The sequence below is a fragment of the Mirounga angustirostris genome, unplaced genomic scaffold (genome assembly GCF_029215605.1).
Source record: "Mirounga angustirostris isolate CCGP_5_RB_7025 unplaced genomic scaffold, mMirAng1.0.hap1 SCAF_11, whole genome shotgun sequence".
Lineage (NCBI taxonomy): Eukaryota > Metazoa > Chordata > Mammalia > Carnivora > Phocidae > Mirounga > Mirounga angustirostris.
Genome location: NW_026991719.1, coordinates 20,742,053 through 20,764,552, shown reverse-complemented (window position 1 = coordinate 20,764,552; position 22,500 = coordinate 20,742,053). Strand labels below are relative to the sequence as shown.

General features: G+C 39.1%; 2 protein-coding genes across 4 annotated transcripts in view; both read right to left on the bottom strand.

The window, feature by feature from the left end:
- The window catches only part of POLA1 (DNA polymerase alpha 1, catalytic subunit), a 296,400-nt gene that overhangs the window by 69,353 nt on the left and 204,547 nt on the right, over positions 1-22,500 (bottom strand). The gene's annotated exons all lie outside the window — the stretch shown is intronic.
- LOC135361911 (large ribosomal subunit protein uL22-like) lies at positions 12,370-13,023 on the bottom strand. Its single transcript, XM_064573893.1, has one exon. It carries the CDS (start codon positions 12,973-12,975, stop codon positions 12,451-12,453), a length of 525 nt encoding a protein of 174 aa, XP_064429963.1. The 5' UTR covers positions 12,976-13,023; the 3' UTR covers positions 12,370-12,450.

Here is a 22,500-nt window from a genome sequence, read left to right as displayed (position 1 = left end):
AATGCCCCTGGTTCTAATGCATTTTTTTTAAATCCCATAATTGGATTACATCAGAAACAATGCAAACTTCATTCTGTCTCCAAGCCAACATACCCTCACATGAAAAGGTAGTTCTGTTTCCATTTATTTATAATCCCTGGTCTCTCTCCTGAGATTTTTTTTTTTTTTAAGATTTATTTATTTGACAGAGAGAGACAGCGAGATAGGGAACACAAGCAGGGGGAGTGGGAGAGGGAGAAGTAGGCTTCCCGCTGAGCAGGGAGCCCGATGTGGGGCTCGATCCCAGGACCCCGAGATCATGACCTGAGCCGAAAGCAGACACTTAACGACTGAGCCACCCGGGCGCCCCTCTCCTGAGATTTTTGATGAGCCTCTAGATCAGTGATCCTTCACCTGACTGCACATAAGAATCACCTGGGAGCTTTAAAAAAAATACTGAAGCTCAGACCTCACTCCTGGAACAACTAACTCAGAATGCAGGGTGGAATGCTGGGGATTGGCATTTTTAAGGACTCCTAGGTAGTTCTGGTGGGTAGTCTAAGATGGGAATCGCTGTGCTATATACTACCTGTACTGGAGATACTTTTAGAACCATGGACTTGTATCCCTCCAGCCTAGCTTGAGATAAAGGAATTTACACTAACCAAAATAGCCTGAGAAGATTTCCTGAGAACCATTTTTGAGGAAGATGCTTGCTTGTCCAAGCAAGTTATTTCAAGATTAGGATGGACATATTTTCTCTTACATAAATACAGGCCAGTGTTACCCCTAACTTGTATTATTTTGTTGTTGAATTAAAATCTATACACCAAAAGTGCACAAATAGTAAGTGTGCAGTTTGATGTACAAAGTGAACACATCTCTGTAATCAGCACCCATAATAAGAAACAGAACAATACCAGCATCCCAAGAAGCCTCCCCTTGTTCCCCTGCTAGCTACTCCCTATCAACAGATTTGTCTTAAAAAAAAAAACAAAAAACCCAATAGCTTTATGTGCATAGAATTACATAGTTTTCACTCTTTTTTTCTTTGGTTTCTTTTGCTCAACATTATGTTTGTGAGATTCACCTATGTTGTTGCATGTAAAAAGAGTTTTATTCTCATTGCCATGAAGTATTCCACTGAATGAACAGATCACAATCTACTTATCCATTCTATGGATGATGGATATTTAGGTGGTTTCCAGTTTTCTGGTTATTAGGAATGGTGCTGCTGTGAATATTCTTGTACATGCCTTTGAAGCACGTAAGTGTACATTTCTGTTGATTATAATACCCAGCAATGGAAATGCTGGGTCACAGGGCATGCGCATGTTCAGCTTTAGTAGCAATTGCCAAACTGTTTCCAAAGTGGGCTCAGTACTGATTTTCAACTGACTTTCTTTTGAACTGGTTTGACAACACATGGTCTTTTATTTTAGCTTTCTAAGTCTGTTGTGTGGCAATGTAACCAGTCTTCTCTCTCTCCCCCTCATTTGTAGGGATAAGAGTAGAAGTTAGCTAAAACTACCTCTTCATCAACTTGAAAATAAACGTAACTTGCTCCTGAATTGAATTCCTTGAGGTATGAAGAGTTTGGCTCATGACCCTAGAGATTATCCACAGCAAAATCTTAACCTCAAGATACCTTCCTCATACAACCTAGAACATGCAAGGCCTGCCTTCTCACATTAACTAATATATACTCACAGAAGTCAAATCCATTTGGTTTAAGCCTCAACAATATCAATCAGGAAGGAAAATGGGCTGTCCCAATTCCCAAAATATAGCCCCAAAGTATTTTTGATGACTAACTATCATTCTTCTTCTACCATGAGCACAAATAAACCAGCACTGACTAGAACTTTAAAATACGACAACGGTGTATCAAACCCCATTACTTTGCAAAAGCTGAGGATAGAATTTACTCCAGGCATCACAGCATGAAGCAGATCCAAAACTCTAAACCCTGCTGGCACTGACAGAGACCCTAAGATACAAGTCTAGAAATGGAAAATCGCTTTACAACAGCCTTGGCTGAAAAATCCCTACTAGGGGGTGCCTGGGTGGCTCAGTCGGTTAAAAGCGCTGACTCTTGACTTTGGCTCAGGTCATGATCTCAGTGTCGTGAGACTGAGCCCTGTGTTGGGCTCCACGCTGGGCGTGGAGCCTGCTTGGGATTCTCCCTCTCTCTTTCTCTCTACACCCCACCCCCCACTCGCATGCACACTCTCTCTAAAAAAAAAAAAAAAAAAAAAAAAATTCCCTACTAGTACCCTCACCATCTACCAGACAGAGCTCCAACCACCAGACCTACTCAAGAGGTCTCTGCTCCAATGCCAGCCCAGCCCCACACGCACCCCACTCCTTACCATTGCCTGCTCCAGGCACACAGGCCCTGTGCTCCTTCCCTACTCTGACACTGGCCCAGGGAATTCTGCCCCTCCTGGCAGGCCTATCCTTTCAGCCCTGCCTAAACAACCACTAGCTTTCTACCTACCTCAACAGACCTCATGGTCATCAGTTTCCTCACGGTCATCTGTCAAGCCTCCAGCATTTGGTTTGCTCACTTTCTACCTGACAAACCCAGTTGCCTCTCCTCTAGGTCCCAATGGTTTACTGCATCCCTCTGGCCCAGAGATCACACTCCAGGTAGTCCTCACTGTTTTGATCATCCTTGTACCTCCTAGGATGTGAACTCCAGAGGGCAGGGACTCTATGTATTCCCCTTTGTACTGTTGGTGCCTAGGCCGGAGCAGGGAGTGTAGTTGGCCCTCAATGAATGTTTGTGGAAGGAAGGGATTCATAGAATGTGTCTCCCACCTCTCGCTGAGCTCAACACATTGCCTAATGATACAACAGTAGTCCCTTGAAATGATTTCTAATGTAGCCTGTGTGCATCTCCCCATGGCAGACTGGCTTTGGGGTCAGACTGAATCACTTAAAGGCTAGGGTAATTTTGAACACACTGCTTAACCTATTCACACCTCAATTTTTTCACTGGTAAAATGAGGCAAATAAGCCTGTCAGGAATGTTGTAAAGATCATGAGATACCACAAGGAAAGCACCTAGCACACAGGGAACACATGACAGATCCTGTACTTTTCCCAACTAGTCTGTAAGCTTCCAGAGGGTCTAAATTTGTGCATATTTGGAAAACCCAATGTCATGCCCATGATGTGTGCTCCAGAAAATTTTAATTAAGGAATATGTTTAAACTCTAGAATATGAATGCCACCTTTTTATGAATGCATTAAAAACTGTTATTTCTAGTGTTTTAGTAGAGATACGCTTTTAGATTCTAGCACCCCTCAATTTCCATACATCTTTAAGCCTCATATAAATTATTAGTCTTGATTATGAAAGCATTGAGCCAAGCTTTCTTGCTTTCCCTGCCACTCAATTAAATTAGTTTTCTCCCCATTTTATCTGCAATATCTGTATTAACTTAGCTATTTTGCAAATATGGAAAAACAGAGGGTGAAAAAAAATGCTGGCTTGCCAACTCCACTGTACTTCTTTGCAAAGGAAATTATTTCCATAGGCTACAGAAATAACTTATTTGGATTACTTCAATTAGTTCTAATACAAAACATTGCCACCACTTCATTAATCAGCCGCTTGTGAGGGTTACTTTTCCAAGAACTCTTTTTGGTAATCTGATTAGAAAGAATGGTAGTGCACATTATCATCTGATTCAGTGTGTCCATCAAGGAGACAATTTACAGCGAGTTCTTGATAACGACGGGCTTAAAAAAACACACACAGCAGTTTCTTCATTTCAAAATCCTAGTCCCATTTTTTGGTAAAGATGAAGTTAATTTTTCAAAGTCTTTGGCAACACACGTTGCTGAATAAGCATCAGGAAATATCTCAGTACTTTAAGACGCATTTCACTCTATCCCTCTCCCCACAGACAACCCCCCCACGAATGATGCAGTAATTAAAACCTAATTATTATCTTCATTTTAAACAAAACCTAAAGTGAATACCAATTAATAACAACATACTAATGAGCATCTGCTGTGATGAAATTGAATATGAATGTGCTGCAAATTTCGGGTAATTTATTTTTTTTAGGGTAAGTGCCACTGGTCGCATTCTGCAGTTAGAAGATTATATAGAATGTACACCATTTTCTATCAAGTCATTCTACACATGGCAATTTCCATCTTCGGAGACAGGGCTGGCTTTAACACTGCAGATGGTGAAATACCCAAATACTGGCCACGAGGTCTTCCCTGGGGCTGAGGATGATTCTGGGAATCTCTCTTGAATTTGTTGCCCTTCCTTGAAAAGTTTTCCTTTTGTTAAATGTCATATTCCTAGGTTAATCCCATGCCTCCCCCCAAAACTCAAAAGATTTGAATTTGTCCCAGGGGGACAAATAAATACCATGACAGAAAATTTAAATACAAATTTCAAACCAGAAGAAACAATAATACAGAAATGAAGGTTTGTAAGTTACCTTGGTTGGATTTCACTGGAACCTTAAGATGGCCTAGAAACATTTATGTATAGGTAGGAGAAACCCTTGAAATCTGGGGGTACTGAGGTAGTCGACTATGTTCAGATTAATTAATGTCATTAATATCATCATATCAAGAAGCAAACGTGGAGACCAAATAACGTTCTTCTAGATCATAGTTTTAACTTGCTTATCTCTAATATGACTGAATCATTGTTTTTGAAATGTGTTCCATTTTTACACCTCCCAGGCTTCTCCAAATGTTTGATTTCATTGATTAAAGTATATATATTCATTGTAGGGGCACCTGGGTGGCTCAGTTGTTAAACATCTGCCTTCGGCTTAGGTCATGATCCCAGGGTCCTGGGATCGAGCCCCGCATCGGGCTCCCTGCTCAGCCAGGAGCCTGCTTCTCCCTCTCCCGCTCCCCCTGCCTGTGTTCCCTCTCTAGCTGTCTCTCTCTGTCAAATAAATAAATAATCTTTAAAAAAAGTATGTATATTCATTATAAAAAATTCAAAACAGGCACATTCACATGTACTACATACAAAATTTTAAGACATCCCACTCCCCCTGCTTGTGTTCCCTCTAGCTGTGTCTCTCTGTCAAATAAATAAAAATCTTAAAAAAAAAATTTATCTGTTTTACAGAAGGGCGTTCTGCATGAAATCTTACGTGGAAAAAAGGGCTTCCTGGATTAGGTCATTTCTAGGGTTTCTTTCCAGACTTAAACTAGACTGAAAGCTACAACTTGTTTTCTTTTTTACAAAAGCAGTCACTGATCCTTCTTCCCTGGCATATCCATCCAAATATATCCACCTTGTTAAAATGAAAATTTTCTCTACCGTTTCTCACCCCACCCACAAAAAATAGGCAAAACTGACATCTATAATGCTTGGTTAGCTTTCTAGTATCTTTTTTTTTTAAGATTTAATTTATTTATTTGAGAGAGCGAGCGAGTGTGTGCACGAGAGTGGCAGAGGGAGGGAGAAGCAGACTCCCTGCTGAGCAGGGAGCCCAATGCAGGGCTCAATCTCAGGATCCTGGGATCATGACCTCAGCCAAAGGCAGATGCTTAACTGACTGAGCCACCTAGGCGCCCCAGCTTTCTAGTATCTTAATAATCGGCTCCTAAGGGTCTATGATGAACAATATCAAGAGTTACTAAAATAGATGTACATGGCTACTGTAAATAAATAGACTTAACATTTAGGATGAAAATTTGGCCTTGTAATTTGACATGGATGTTAAGGTGAACTCTGGGTTAGGTAACATCTTAGAACAAGTCCTGCCTCAGATAGAAAACTAGGACAAGAGAGTCATGACCAACCCAGGCCACAGGATGTTAGGCCAAAGTTAGCCTACATTCACACCAGTAGTCACCTGAACTGATCAGAAAGACTAGTGTTCATTCATTCAACAAACTGAGCATCTATCACATGCCCAGCAACTGTTCTAGCTGCTAAGGCTACATCAGAGAAGGAGAGAAACAGTATAAGATCACAGGAGCTTAGAGTCTGGTATGGGTGTGTCTTTTCCCAACAATGTATTGCAGTCAACTGTGGACATTTCCATTTATCTACCTCCTCCTCGTGTCAACCACTCTCTGTAACTTTTTAATGGTATTTTTACCTTCCATTTTCTAACAGCATTATTTGTGTTTTAGTTCTGATGCTACACTACGAGGTCTTTGATGATCATATTCATTTTATCATGCATGTCCCTTGTACTTGTATCATATGCTAAGTTCTTCAAAGTATTTGATGCTTACAAGCTCGGTGAGGTGAGGAAACTAGAATTATTTGCCTTATTTTACAGAGCTCATCAAGGTGGAGTCCTCTGTTCACAATCTCAGATCTGGTCAGTGAATGGGGCAGTTATGGTCAGTTTGATAATCTCTTAGAAAAATGGGTAGAGTCCAAAGTAGAATGATGGTTCACAGGCAGGATCAAGAAGGCTACAGCTTTTTATTGCCAAGTGACATCTCACATCTTTTTATTTTTTAAGATTTTATTTATTTGAGAGAAAGAGAGAGGGAGAAAGCACACGAGCAGTGGGGAAAGGCAGAGGGAGAAGCAGACTCCCCGCTGAGCAGGGAGCCTGACTTGGGGCTCGATTCCAGGACCCCAAGATCATGACCCAGAGCCAAAGGCAGACGCTTAACCACTGAACCACCCAGGCACCCCAACATCTCATATCTTAGCGTGAAATGCTGGGGTAGGATTACTTGAGATAAAAATGTTAAGTCCATACAGACATGCTATTTAAAACTGACAGAGATTTCTTGAATGCTAGGACTGTGTTAAATCACACTATACTGAAGTAGAGGCTTAATGAAGTTTAGCATAATGTATTAATATCCATTTGACACTTTCTAGTTTTCAGATCAATCTCCCTTGCATTATGCTTTCTCCCATTTTATCTTCAATAAATGAACTAGCTAGTCTGATTATCTTCATTTTACAGATAAGAAGGCTGAGACTCAAAGAGGTTATAGACTTGCCCTAGGTCAGGCAGCTAGTAAGTGGCAGAGCTGGGACTTGATTCCAGGTTTTCGGTGTCCAAGCCCCTTGATCTTTTTAATATGCCACTTTTCATTCATACACTTGCAACTATGTCATTCTCTGTGTTAATCGGTTCCTTTGTGGCTAGTTTTCAACCTGAAATACTTGCTTAGTGTACCAGAGCAGCGGTCACCTGGTACCTCACTCACGCAGACTATCACGACGCCATGCTGCAGGCACAGCCCACCAGGAGTCAAAGTGACTGAAGCACAGGGCCAACGCAAAGGGCACTGGCCTGGGGGCTGCAGCTAAAGGCTGCAAGGATAAAGTGACCAAGCCAAATAAAATGCTTTTCAATGTTTATCACTGTTGCACAGGGGACCCAGTGTTTAACCGTGTCAATTTAATTTTATAATTTTTGTTCACCTTCATTCTGAGTTGCACCTTTGACTGGAAAGGTATCAAATGTGAGGGTTTTTTTTTTTAAGAATTTATTTATTTATTTATTGAGCAAGGGAGCGAGTGAGCGAGAGAGAGCGCTCGAGCGGGAAAAAGGACAGAGGCAGAGGGAGAGAATCTCAGACTCCTTGCTGAGTGTGGAGCCTGACGCAGCACTCGATGCCAAGACCCTGAGATCATGACCTGAGCTGAAATCAAGAGTCGGACGCTCAACTGACCGAGGCACCCAGGCACCTCTCAAATGTGAGTTCTTAAAAGTAAAGTTTATGTTCCACACAGACCTCTGTTATGTTCACTTGAGATAATTTTCATCTGGACTTAGAAATTCTACAGTGGCTAACAACATAATAAAAAAAATTCTCATTAGAACATAAAAAGCTCTTTTTTTTATTTTTAAAGATTTTATTTATTTATTTGAGAGAGAGAATGAGATAGAGAGAGCATGAAGGGGGGAGGGTCAGAGGGAGAAGCAGACTCCCTGCTGAGCAGGGAGCCCGATGTGGGACTTGATCCCGGGACTCCAGGATCATGACCTGAGCCGAAGGCAGTCGCTTAACCAGCTGAGCCACCCAGGCGCCCCACAAAAAGCTTTCTTTTTCTCTATTTTATGAATTGAAAAACTGAGGTGCACAGAGGCCATGTAACCTCTCCTCTCATTTGTAAACTGGGAGGAAAAACCACCCCAAGGTGTTATTATGAGGCCTTAATGAGATGGTATGTGTTAAACAGAGTATAGTACCTGGCATACAAGGAGTCCTAAGTAACTGGTAGTGAGCACAGTAACTAGTAGCTAGAAACACTTGCCTTTGGGAAGTTCCCTGAAATCAAACAAATAGGCACTTGCAAGAATTTGACTTTTTCTTTTTTCTTTTTAAATTTTGGTATACTTCATTCAAGAGCCAAGTCTAAACAATATACTCCTGTAGTTCTAAATAAAAGTCATTGATGATGTAAGCAAGTGATTAAGAAAAAAAAAACATGGGGTGGTAAGACTTCAGTACCAGTGACTGCAAAGAAATAAAGACCTGACTTAATTACTATCTCTCCAACAAGTAACAAGTTGAAATAGAACCAAATTTTCCTCACTTTTTTTTTTCAGTTCTGCTTAAAGTACTGTAATCCCCTTGAGGATGGGATTATATCATCAATACCCAAGGTTCTGGCATAGGATGAGGAGGCCAGCAGCATAAATTTTTTAGAAGAAAGGTGCTAAAATAAAGCCAAAGTATTTTAAACTACTAAATGTAAAAATACGAAATGAAGCAAGTACAATGTGGTTGTTAAGACCACAGACTCTGGAACCAGACCAGATTCAAATCCTGGTTCTACCCCCTTAGCTGACATGTGATTTGGGGCAAGGTATTTAACCCCTCTATCTGTTTCCTCATCTGTAAAACAGGGATACCAACAGCGCCTCACAGAATTATAATGCAGATTAAGAGTTTAAATACAGAAAAGTTTACAACAGTGTCTGAAACAGTACGTAGTATATGTTTGTTTTAAATCTTTTTTTGGTTAAATTTGGCTACAACAAATCCTTAATGTGCCTCTATAGTCAGTTTTGTTCTAGTGTCTTTATATGTCAATCTGTACTGAGGTTATACACCTTATAACCTATTAGAAGACAGAAACTGTAGCTATGAAAATTGTTTTAAAGTGACTAATAGCTTCACAGAATATCTTAGACTCACATACACAACAATAAACATAAAAACTGATGCTGAGGAATATTCAAGAAGTGGTGTTTTTTGTTTGTTTGCTTTTTGTTGGGGGAAGTCAGTTATTGCTTTAAAAAGTGTAGAGGTAGATTTGGAAAGGCCTTGCTGATGGTTCTCAATCTTTCTTTTTGGTATAAGATCTTATGTTAAAGACAAGGGGTAAATGTACAAAACAGTGGTTAACTGTATGGCTTCTAGAGTTGGACAGACTGCCTCAAATCCTGGCTCTGACATTTACTGTAGGTGGAGTCCCTGGATGAGTCACTTAACCTTTCCAAGCCTCAGTCTCCCCATCTGTAAAACACCCATGAAAGTGCTGTGAGGACTAAACAGATAACACATATAAAGTGTTGGCCAAAAGTATACTCTTTGCAGGTGATAAGCATTCAGTTTGCCTTGGCTATTACTGAAGTGTAATATTCTGTAATATCCTTGCCTTGATTCTAAGACATCTATCATTGCACCTTAATGTTTCTGAAATAAAGATTTATCTTACAGCTGCTATCCTTGCTAACAAGTTCCTTTTCCCCTGAAATGCTACTACTAAATCAGCATGTGTCTTATAATTGATGGCATGACACAAAAAAATACATTAGGCATAAGCAGATTTAACATTTATGCCTTCCTTGTCCTATTTCATTAGTTAAGAATGAGTTTTTGTTAGTCTTCAGTTCTACTGGTCAGACTACCTTTGGCCATCATCTTGTTCTAGCCAGCTCAGTCAATGAAACAGATCCATGTATCTTATCCCAACGTGGCCACTAGGCACAAAAGCCACAGACTCCCTTTTCTAACCAGCCACCATGATAATACATGGTAAGAAGTAATTTACTTATTGAGAGATCATTTAGTGGACCCAATGGTTTGGACTTTTCACAGGAAATTTCAGGTAGCTATTAACATAATTTAGTTACTGAAATCCATTACACAAAGACTCACGGTAGGTGTCTCGTGATTTTCCTGCATGATGTTTTGTATAAAAAAACATTCAGTGAGAACTCACTGTACATATACTTTTCAAATGTCAGCCAATTAATTGTGATAATCAATGAAAAAAACAGCAACAAAAGGGAGGGTATTAACATATATACATGTGTAATTCACTAATTCCTTGTCTACATTATTCCAATTTGCCAGAATGACACTAGCACTGCAAAAACAGAGCCAACAAAAACTGATCTGGCTGCTCTTTGTCCTTTCTTTTTAAAGTGCATTATAAATTACAGTATTAGACACCTGTTTAATTAGAAACGAAGCTTGCCTGTGTTTAAGACCTTATGGAAAGCTTACCTAGGCTGCCTTCTGCGTTCAGTGGGACACCACACCATTCTACAGAGAAGTGTTAAACAAAACACAAACTGGCTAACGGACTTGCCCTGGAATAAAACGCACAGCTATGAATGTGTTTTCTCTCAACTGCTTTCACCTAAAAGAAAGGAAACAGCAATATCCTATTACTTTTTTAAAAAAGCTTTAAGACTTAAGAAATTATATTTGAAAAAATCAGAAAAACAGAAACAAAAAACCTGCCCAGGTTCTATACATCTAGGTCACAAAGCACGGGGAGCCCTTTGATAATATATCCTACTAACACTTTCCCTCCACTTAAAAAAAAAAATGTCCTCAGGTCCCTGAGATAGGCTTCATTCCAGCTTCAACAGATTTAGATCCTATTCCACAGTTTGTTTTTCTGTCTCACCTTTCATGCTCTATCATACTCTATCTGGGATTTGAACAGAAAGTTCAAGGATCAACAATGAACTGTTCCTTAGTTCCTAAGCCTACATCATGCCCGCATCTTATCTGATTCCTTAGTAGGTTGCAGTGACATGAAAAAGTGTATTTTTTTTTCTGCATTCCTCTCAGCTCTAATTGTTCTGTAATTCTCAATGACTAGAACAGAAGTGCCTCTATTTGAGCTCCAGCAGGTCTGTTTCTCTCAAATCATTTGTTACCACCCACCTATCTCACTTGAGTCACCGCCACCTTGAATATACACACTGTGGTGCTCAATTATTCGGATGCAGATAATCCACATCCTTGTTCTTCCCCTTTCCTGCCTTAGACCACTTCACTTCTCAGCAGTTTTTCAACCAGCAAAGTGAGAAAAAGTAATACACCTTCCTGTAATATGGTACTGGAATGTAGTAGGTATTTTAAAAAAAAACACTGTGCCAATATTGAGTAAATAAGGCATGAAATCAGCCAAATGTTTCTGTTAGCAACATCCTAAAAGTTTAGAGGGACGGGAAGTGGAGATGATTGGTGACAAATTCAAGTTCTCATGATCTGTGAATTTTATCTGTCCAGATGAGTGGTTTTCAAACAGTTTCTTAGTAATAGAACATATTTTTATAGGTAAACTTTAATACAGCAACCTCATAAATAAAGTACATAAAAGTACATAAAGTACATAAAAATACTCCAGGGTTATCGTTGGATAAGTTCTGTGGTCCCACCCACAGAATGGAACTTCAAACACTTTTTAATGCTAGTAATCCCCTGAGGCATATCCACAGTGTAGGAGCTAGAACCCTAGGCTAGAGAAACAAAAACAGCAAACTGAAGATGAGGATGTGAATTTGCTAAGCCTAATACGAAATGGCATACAATCACAACCATTACAACATAAATGGAAAGGAAAGAAAACATCTTTATTGGAATATTGCTCCCCTGTAGAGCTCGCACCAGTGGACAGAAGCTGCTGGAGGCAACTTGAGCCGGCAGTCTCGCACAGGCCTGTGGCAGATCCCGCCCACCAATACGACTCCACCTTGATTCCTTTCACCTTGCTCAGACACACTGTTTAACAGTTGTGAATGTAAAATAACCTTAACCAGTAATTTTAAACCAGAAGAACAAAAGGAACATGATTGAAACTAATTTACATTTCCTATTATTATTACAAAAATTTAGGAACTGTGCTTTTTTCCAAGTGGTCTGTTTGTTGTTTTTAAATAATCACCTTTAACCAAGAGGAAGGATATGTTTGAAAGGAGATTCCAGAATGCTGGCTATGGTGAGATAAAGAGAAAACAAATGAGGATTGAAATTTTCTTGTTCTCTATGATGCTATGCCCGCCCCCTTTCAATAAATAAAAGAATGGGAACTATAAGCGAACACGTTTATATTGCATAAAAGAACACAGAGCTTCCTGAACTCTACCTACCCTTGTCAAAAAAACACATTGCTCCAATATCCAGATTCTCCTATTCAAAACACTGTCATGTTTTGTTTTGTTTTTTTTCCAACATTCTCTTTTTATTTTTATTTGCATTTATTCTGCAGAACTTACTCCCGGGCCATAAGTTTTTGTTTCTTCAGTTTCTTCTGGGTATCTTTTTCTTCTGTGCAACCTCCTCTTCTGGTTTAGGAACAATCTGCTCTTTTTCAGTAAGGATCATCTCAATGTGGCAAGGAGAGCTCATGTATGGGTTAATCCGACCATGAGCCCTGTACGTTCTACGCCGCATCTTGGGGGCTTTGTTCACCTGGATGTGCTCAATGACCAGAGAATCAACATCTAAACCCTTAAGTTCAGCATTACTCTCTGCATTTTTAAGCATGTGCAGTAAAAATTCAGCACTCTTCTTGGGCCACCGACCCTGTGTCCAGCCCCACTGTTTGGCCTGGGCACACCTACCAACTCCACCATTGTAGCGACGGAATGGCACACACTGCTTCTGTAAAGTGACGTCTTTCAGATACTTGGTGGCTTTTCGGATATGCATACTCTTGATGGCCTGGGCAGTTTCACGTGTGTTCTTAAAGTGAACATGAAGATTTGAACCTCTTGATTTACATGATTTCGTAGGGTTTTCTGGGTCAAGCGAATAGCGAACCATTTTCAGAGGTCACCTCAGGCCGCTTAGGGGAAGAGCCACTGTCATGTTTTTAAGGCTGTATGTTCTTAATTAAAAGGTTAGAACTTGTGCGAGTGGTCTAACACTCTGGTGCCCAAATCTATTCCACCCATTTCTTAAGCCAAGGTTAGGAAAGACCTTTCTTTGATCTTACTTTAGCAATGAGAGTATCAATGTTTTGTTCCTCCAAAGAGATTTCTTTTGTCATAGTTGGATACTTCTCCATGGTGTAGGTTCCTTGACAAACAGCTTTCTGTTTAGGTGTGTCTGGTTTTCACCTTGGCAGCTTCGGGATTTACCGGATGGTGACCTCAACGCTGGATATTTAATTCATGTAACTTTTTTTAAAAAAAGATTTTGTTTATTTATTTGACACAGAGAGATAGAGAAAGTGAGAGAGCACGAGCAGGGGGAGCAGTAGGCAGAGGGAGAGGGAGAAGCAGGCTCTGCGCTGAGCAGGGAGCCCGATGCGGGGCTCAATCCCAGGACCCTGGGATCATGACCTGAGCCGAAGGCAGACGCTTAACCTACTGAGCCACCCAGGCGCCCCTAATTCATGTAACTTTTTTGGTGGAAAAGGAATCCTTTTACTTGAAAAGGTCCTACAGGCAGAGTCCTATCTTCTTATCACAGGTCACAGAAATCTATGAACAGTGATTTTCTTCAATTTTAATTTTAAACTTTTAAAACTATCACAGTAAAACTGATTTGGGAGAGGGGTGCAGTTCTGTGACTTTTAACACATGTTAACACTCATCACAATCAGGATATAGAACACTTCCATCACCCTCCAAACTTCCTTCTGTGCCCTTCTGTATCCACACCATTCTCTAATCCACGATAACCACTGATCTATTCTCAATCATTACAGTTCTATAATTTCAGGAATGTCCTATAAATGGGTTCATACAGTTTATAGTCTTGTGAATCTGGCTTCTTTCACTCAGCACAATGCCTTTGAGAACCATCCAAGTTGTTGGGTCCATCAGTAGTCCGTTCCTTTTTACTGCTGAGTAATACTCCCTGGTATGAAAATACCACAGTTTATTCATTTATCCACTGAAGTGTATTTGGGTTGTTTCCAGTTTTCAGCTATTATGAATTCTGCTGCTTAGAAACATTTGTGTACAGGGTTTTGTTTTGTTTTTTAATGAGCATGTGTTTTCCTCTAGGGTTAATACCCAGGAGGACTGCTAGGTCATATGGTTTACATGTGTGTTTATCTTTATAGGAAAGAGAGGAACTGTTTTCCAGACGGGTAGCACCATTTATCATTCTCACCAGCAACAGATGAAGATTCCTGTTGCTCCACATCCTCACCAGCATTTGGTACTGTATTTTATATTTTGGCCACTCCAAGAGGTGTGGAGTAGAATCTTGTCGTGGTTTCAATTTGCACTTCCCTGATGCCAGTAATGGTGAATAACTTTTCCCATGCATATTTGTCATCCTTATGTCCTCTTTGGGGAGGAATCTGTTCAAGCAATTTTGTTTATTTTTAAATTGGACTGTCTTTTTTTTTTTTTTATCTGTTGAATTGGGACAGTTCTTTACATATACTGGATACAGGTCCTTTGTTGTCTATGTGATTTGTAAATACGTTCTCCAAATTAGTGGCTTGTCCGTTTTCCCCTAAGACTATCTTTTGTAAAGCAATGGTTTTTATTTTGATCAAATCCGGATGAATTTTTAAAATTTTATGGATCATGGTTTTGGTCTCATGTCTAAGAACTCTGCATAATCCTAGATCTTAAATATTTTCTCTTATGCATTACCTCTTAAAATCTTATAGTTCTACACTTAGACCTGTGATACATTTTGAGTTAATTTTTGTATAAGGTAACAGATTTAAGTCAGTGTTAATTTGTTCTGCATATGGTCAAAGTTAATTTTTCAACTTCACTTATTTAAAGAACTATATATTCTCTATTAAATTGCCTTTGCACCCTTGTCAAAAATCAAACAGTAACACTTCTGCGAATCTATTCTATTCTCTTCCATTGGTTGAGGTGTCTATCCTTTTGCCAATTCCACACTGCCTTGATCACTATAGCCATATTATTTTAAGTCTTAAAATGAGGTACTGATTCCTCCAATTTTATTCTTCTTTTTAATTATGAATTCAATTAACAGATTGACAGGGCTGTTGAGGTCATCCATTTCATCTTGGATAGAATTGTATAGTTTATGATTTTTGAGGAACTGGCCCACTACCTCTAAGTTGTCAAATATGGAGAGTATGCCCTTGTTATCCTTTTAGAATCTGTGGCAATCTAGCATTCTGGATACTGCTAATTTATTTCTTTTCTCTTTTCATCTTTGTCAGCCTTGCTAGAGGCTTATCATTTTACTGATCTTTTCAAATAGCCATATTTTGGTTTCATTGTTTTTCCGTACTCTTCTGTTTTCAATTTCACTGATTTCTGGTCCGATCTTCACTATTTCCCTTCTTCTGCTTGCTTTGGGTTTATTTTCTCTTCTTTTTAAATTATCTTTAGGCAGAAAGCAGATTGATTTGAGACCTTTCTTTTTCCCTAATAGAAACATCTAATGCTATCAATTTCCCTCTAAGCACTGCTTTAGCTGCATCATCTTACTTCATTCAGTTTTATACTTGATCCCTTAAAAAGTCACCTGATTCTAATTATGATTACTTAATATTTACCCCTCAAATTAACTAGCTTATTTTACCAATTAGGTGAATATACCATCCCTTGACACTTGCTATTTGAGTATTTATGAATTTTGTGTGTGTCTCTGATGAATAAATAATGGTGTCAGCATTCAAATATCAGTAATTGGCCTATTTTGTATGACAGTATACATTACAGTATATATACTGTTTCAACCACTGTTTATTTTCATTTTCACCCAGTTCAAAATATTTTCTCAGTTCACTTAAGACCCTCTCTGATCCATGGATTATTTAGAAATTTGTTGTTTAATTTCCAAATACTTGAAGATTTTCTTGTTATCTTTTTCTTACTGACTTCTAGTTTAATTCCATTATGGTTAGAGCATATACTTTGTATGATTTCAATTGTTTTAAATTCATCAAGGCCCTTTTATGATCCAGAATATAGTCTATCTTGCTGAATATTCCCCGTGTACTTAAAAGAATGTGGACTGAGCTACCGTTAGGTGGAGTGTCTATAAAATATCAATTAGATCCAGTTGGTTGTCAGTTCCTCTATATCCTTGATTTTCTGTCCAATATTTCTATCAATTACTGAGAGAGGAGTGTTAAAGTTGCCAAGTATAATTATGGATTGTCTATTTCTCCTTTCAGTTCTGCCAGGTTTTGCTTCAGGTATTTTGAAGCACTGTTGTTAGATGCATACACATTTTGGATTATCTCTTCTTAGTGAATTAGCTCTTTTATCATTATGTAAAGTTCCTTTTTATCCCTAGTAATTTTCTTTGCTCTGAAGTCTAATTTTCTACTATTAATATAGCCACTCTAAATTTTTGATTAGTGTTTGTATGGTATATCTTTTGCCATTTTCTACTCTTAATCTACCTACATTATATTTGAAGTTTCTTTTTAAATTTTTAACATTTTATTTATTTATTTGGGGGGGGAGGGGCGACAGAGGAAGATAGGGAGAGAAAATCTTAAGCAGGCTCCACGTTCAGTGTGCAGCCTGGTGCGGGGCTTGATCTCAGGACTCTGAGATCATGATCTGAGCCAAAATCAAGAGTCGGATGCTTAACTGTCTGAGCCACCCAGGCGCCCCTGAAATGAGTTTCTTGAAGACACTTTATAGTTGCATAGTTTACAAAATCCATTCTCATAATCTGTCTTTTAATTGATGTATACACATATAGACCATTTGCACTTAATGTAGTTACAGATATGTTTAGACTCGGTTTACATTATTTGTTTTCTGTTTGTTCCCTCTGTTTTTCCTTCTTCTTTCCCATTTCCTGCTCTCTTTTGGGGTATTTTAACATTTTGTATTATTAAATTAATTAATTGTGTTTTGACATCTCTTTACAGAGTTTATAGTTAAGGATGACAATGTACTTAGAATCAACATTTCCTCACATTCAGTGGAGCATACAGACCCATCAAAGTGCTTTTTCCCTCTCCCTTCTAGGTTGCAGTTGTCTTACATATTATACCTCCATACAATGAAAACTTTACCAGACAATGGCATAATTTTTGCTTTCACCTATCAAATATTTTTCAAAAACTCAAGAGCAGAAAAATAGTCTATTATACTTACATTTCTTTTGCTCTTCCTTTACTCTTGTTCCAAGTCTCTTTCTAGTATCATTTCCCTTCTGTCTGAATAAGTTCCTTTAACAGTTGTTTCAGAGAAGGTCTGCTGGCAATGAATTCTCTTAGTTTTCTCTCATCTGAAAATGTCTTTTATTTTTACTACTAAAGATTTTTTTTGGGCTAGATATAAAAATTTGAGTTAAATCTTTTCTTTGAGTGCTTCAAAAACATTGTTGTACTTCCTCTGGTCTCCATGGTTTCTGATGAGAATGTATGATCACTGCATCATTTTCCCTTAGAATATTCTCTGGCTACTTTTAAGATTTTTTAAATTTATTTTTTGTTTCCAAAAGTTTGATTATGATGTGTCTGGGAATGGATTTCTTTGGGTTTATTCTGTTTGGGGTTCACTTAGCTTTTTTAATTGGTAAATTTATGTCTTTTGCCCAACATGGGAAGTTTTCACATTCTTCTTTGTTTGTTTCAAATTTTTATTTAAATTAGTTAACATAAAGTGTAATATTAGTTTCAGAAGTAGAATTTAGTGATTCATCACTTACATATAACACCCCGTGCTCTTCCCAACAATCACATTATTTCTTCAATTATTTTTTTCAGTCTGGTTCTCCTCCTCTTCTCTGGGATTCTAGCAACATAAAAGACTTTTGTTACTGTCTCACAGGTCCCTGAGATGCTGTTCTCTCCAACGTCCCAGAGTCTTTTTCTCTCTCTTCTTCAGACTCGGTAATTTCTATTGATCTATCTTTAAGTTCACTGGTTCTACTGTCATCTCCATTATGCTACTGAGCCCACCCAGTGAGGTTTTTATCTTGGTCACTATATTTTTCAGTCCTAATATATTTATTTGGCTCTTCTTTATATCTTCTATTTTTTTTTTTTTTTTTTTTGCAGAAACTTTGTATTTTTCCATTCATTTCTAAAGTGTTCACCATTGCTTGCTGAACACTGGTACAACAGCTGTTTTAAAGTCTTTGCCATGGGCGCCTGGGTGGCTCAGTTGGTTAAGCAACTGCCTTCGGCTCAGGTCGCGATCCTGGAGTCCCAGGATCGAGTCCCACATCGGGCTCCCCGCTCAGTGGGGAATCTGCTTCTCCCTCTGACCCTCTCCCCTCTCATGCTCTCTCTCACTCTCTCTCTCTCAAATAAATAAATAAAATCTTTAAAAAAATAAAAAATAAAAAAAATAAAGTCTTTGCCATATGATTCTACCCTAAGTGTTATCTCAGTGTTAACATCTTCTTCTTGTTTTTTTTTTTTTTCCAATGCAAGCTTAGATTTTCCTGGTTCTTTTTATACTAAGTAATTCTGGACTGTATCCTGGACATTTTGAATAGTATGTTATGAATCTATGGGTCTTATTTAAATCCCATGGAGAATGTTGATGTTTCTGTTTTAGCAGGCAACTGACTTCATTAAGTTTAGACTGTGAGTCTTAACCCACTTTCTTGTGCTGAGGCTCTGATATCAGATTAGTTTCAAAACTGTTGCAGTTGGGGTGCCTGGGTGGCTCAGTTGGCTAAGCGACTGCCTTCGGCTCAGGTCATGATCCTGGAGTCCCGGGATCGAGTCCCGCATCAGGCTCCCTGCTCAGCAGGGGGTCTGCTTCTCCCTCTGCCCTCTTCCCTCTCGTGCTCTCTCTCATTCTCTCTCTCTCAAATAAATAAATAAAATCTTTAAAAAACAAACAAACAAACAAAAAAACTGTTGCAGTGTTTTTTGGATCTGTCCAATGTGCACATCACCCAGTAGTCAATCTGGGTCCTAGATGGTGGTCTTTTACTTCAGTTCTTAAAGTCTTTGGTATGCTCATTAGGTTCAAATCCTTTCCTTCCAGGCTGGAGGATGAGCACAGGTGCTCATGAACAACTTTATGGGGTTACTTTCCTTGAGGTTGTCTGTGCCTGTGATCTCTCTGGTACCTTCTAGGTCCCTGCAGCTATCTCTTGTTTTCAGTCTTCCAGCCAGAAAGATGGGTCTTTACTTACTCACTTATGACAGAGAGAGAGAGAGAGAGAGAGGGGAAGAAGGAGGAGGAGGAGGAGAAGGAGAAGAGGAAGAAGAGAGAGAGAAAGAGCTTTTGCTTTCCTTATAGTTTTGGCTCCTGGTGACTGCCACTGAAGCTGGTTGCCACCATAAGATCACCTGCAGGCTGGGGCATGAGAAAATGAAGAAAAAGAAACAGAAAAAACTTGGGGGATTTCCACATTCTTTCTAGGTGTTAGGAGTTCCTTTTCTTTTCCCAACCACGTTCACAACTTTCAGATCTAGATCAAAATTTAAATCTAAAAATCTTACCTCACTAACTCTATTTTACCCTATCTCTTCAGCGCTGATGTATCAGCTCTAAAATATATCGTTACTTTTTAAGAACTTTTGTTGTGCCTCAAATGTCTGTGCTTGGTTCCTCATATTGAAGCTCTATAAGGACAGAACCCTTGGCTTCAAAACCCTTTTTACTTCCCATATCCCAGACAAGCATCCTGGAGATAGACAGGATATTCAATATTCAGTAAGTTTAATTATCTGGTTGATAGATGTTCTTAGTCTTTGTAAAAATAAGAATATTTTTGGACATTATGAGGATGAGAACAATAAAGTAGGGGGAAAGTAAGGTGCCAGTTAATCATCAAGATAAAATAAGGTACAATTGGTTCTCTTCAATGCTTATTTTAAAATTAAAATTTATCCCAATGCCACTGATAGAATAATTTGAACATATGGTGATTTTATATTTGCTTCTGTGGATTTTGTCTACAAGAAACACTACATGAATGCAGGAAACTGCACCCAGTTGAACCAAGCCATGTAGAAATATGTAAAACACACACACACATACACACACACTCCCTTTTTCACTGACCAGCTACTTCAGTTCACTGTGTTAGGAGTTACACTCACCCCCATCTGGCATTTGTTACAGCTTTCCTTCCAATTTCAGATAAGCTTCCTTCCACCACTTCACCATGATTCCCAAGCTGCAATCCTTCTGATGCTCACTTCTGCCAGCAAACATCAGGCCTTTTTCAAACTAAAGTGCCATGTTTATTGTAGTACTTATGTATTTCTTAGCTACTTTTTCTTTCTTTCTTTTTTTAGTTATTTAAGATGTGTAAAATTATGCCACTGTTTTCTTTAGGTTCCTATATTCCTGTTCACGTCACTGATGAAGCTTTTGTGTGTTGTGCCCCAACCTCTGTTTTCCCATAAACCGTTTAGTTGTTATTGTCTCATTTTACATAACTCGATGATTTTTAGAAACACATATACTGTGTTATAGGAGAACTGAATGTAAAATGGAAAGGAGGAGAGGGAAGACTGGTGGAAGGACAAGGTAATAAGGATAACAACAAGGAACAGGATACAGAACATATTCCCAATACCTTCTTAATCTCAAGATTTGCCCAAGAAGATTTTTTGTGATCTATAACCATTCAAAAAGAAGAGCACAGCCTGACTCCACTAAAGTGGGGTCTGGCAGCTAATCAAACCGTGAATTAGTTTGCTCTGAAGATTCAACTTCAACTTATTGGTTCAAAGTAGAAGTAACAGAGCTTCCTAAGACTGGTCTTCCTAATGTCAGAGCATCACCTAAATAGACTGTATAGGGAAGAGTAGGAGAAGGCACCAAATTCTCACAGCGAAGAGACCCAAAAGAATGTGTTCCAAATCATCTCTACTTATTTATTTCCTACTCATCTTTCTAGTCCTAGCTTACATCTCACCTTTGCTATGTAATCATCTCTCATCTTTCCCTTCTCTAACTACTTATGTACTAATGTTTATACTAAAAATTAGTATAGCAGTTGTTAATTACTTCCTGCCACCCCTTCAACACACCTGCGTATGGATGAACACACAATCATCCAAGACAATGGCTCATTCCAGCTGTGTGATTCTCGTGACTTTCAGGGATCTCTGCATGTGTGTGGAAGTGTGTGTGTATGTGTGGTGTCTGTAGTCCAGAAATTTTGCCTTGTTAGCCAAAATGTGGACTTAAAGTGGAGCATGTCATTTCCCACCCCCAAAAGCATATTAAGACCCAGGACTGTGCTATGCCAGGAGGGATCCACAAAATCTTTTGTCTTTTATATGGCAAACAGTCAACCATTAAGTCTGCGTTTAGGAAGAACCAGTTATTTGGGTAAGGAGTCTATGCATTTTTCTTTTTTACCTTGAAAATTACTTATTTTTAGGTGAGTAATTAAATGTGTTAGAATTCAATTTAGAATCAGTACACTGCAGGAAGGAATATCTCTGACACCCATTCTATATAATATCATGGGGAAAAAAAGATCTGAGTAACAAATCCTATCAGTTTTGACTTTAAAATGCTTGCAGAATTCAACCACTTCTCACAAATTCCCCTGCTATCCTTTCGGTCAAGCTGCCATCATCTTTTGCCTGGATTACAGCAGTCAAAGCAATCCACTTATAGTCAAGACCATGGCACTCCTCTGCTCAGAACTCCCCAGCAGCTCCCCATCTGCCCTATAATAAAAGAGTCTTTACGATGGTCTGCGCACCCCCATCCCCACCCCCATCTCTCTCACCTAACCTCTTCCTGCTCTCTGCACTGTTCATGCATCTCTTGCCACACTGGCCTCCTTACTATTTCTTAAACATGCCAAGCACCCTCCTACCTCAGCCCCTCATACTCGCCATTCCTCGTGCCCGGCATACTGCCTCCCATCCTTCTGGCCTTGGGTCACAATCAAGAACTTCCTCAAATGCCCTGTATAATGACCAAGTCCCACTCACATCAGTCTCTTCCCTCCTTCCACAGCTGAATTCTTCTCCATGGTACTGCTCACCGCCTGCCATGTCATATAACTACTCTTGATTATCTGTCTTCCTATGCTGAAATATAAGTTCCACAAGGACAGGGACTTAGTTTAGTGCCTTGCTGTATCCCTAGTGGCTGTAACAATGTTGGCCCAGAGTAGGTGCTCAATTAACTTTTGTTGAATGAATTGGGAGCATATAATAAGCAATATCATTTATAACCATGACTCAAAAGCATAAGATGATCTTTGCTTGGCATTCCAAGGGAGACATATCCCAGGTTGGGGTTATCATCAAGATTATGTCTGAAGGAAGAAATCGCACAAAAATTATCAAGGCTACAAAAGATTGATTTTAGACTCAGAAATCTGATGCTATAATTAAAGAGCGCTGCCCCAACAGACAGAGGGCTCTGGAAATCTCCGTTTTTACCATTCAGTTCCTCTCCAGAGCCCCCATGGTTGCCAACAAATATGTCC

Coding starts and splice junctions, on each gene's coding strand:
- LOC135361911 (XM_064573893.1), bottom strand. CDS start 12,975: ATGGTTCGCTATTCGCTTGACCCAGAAAACCCTACGAAATCATGTAAA.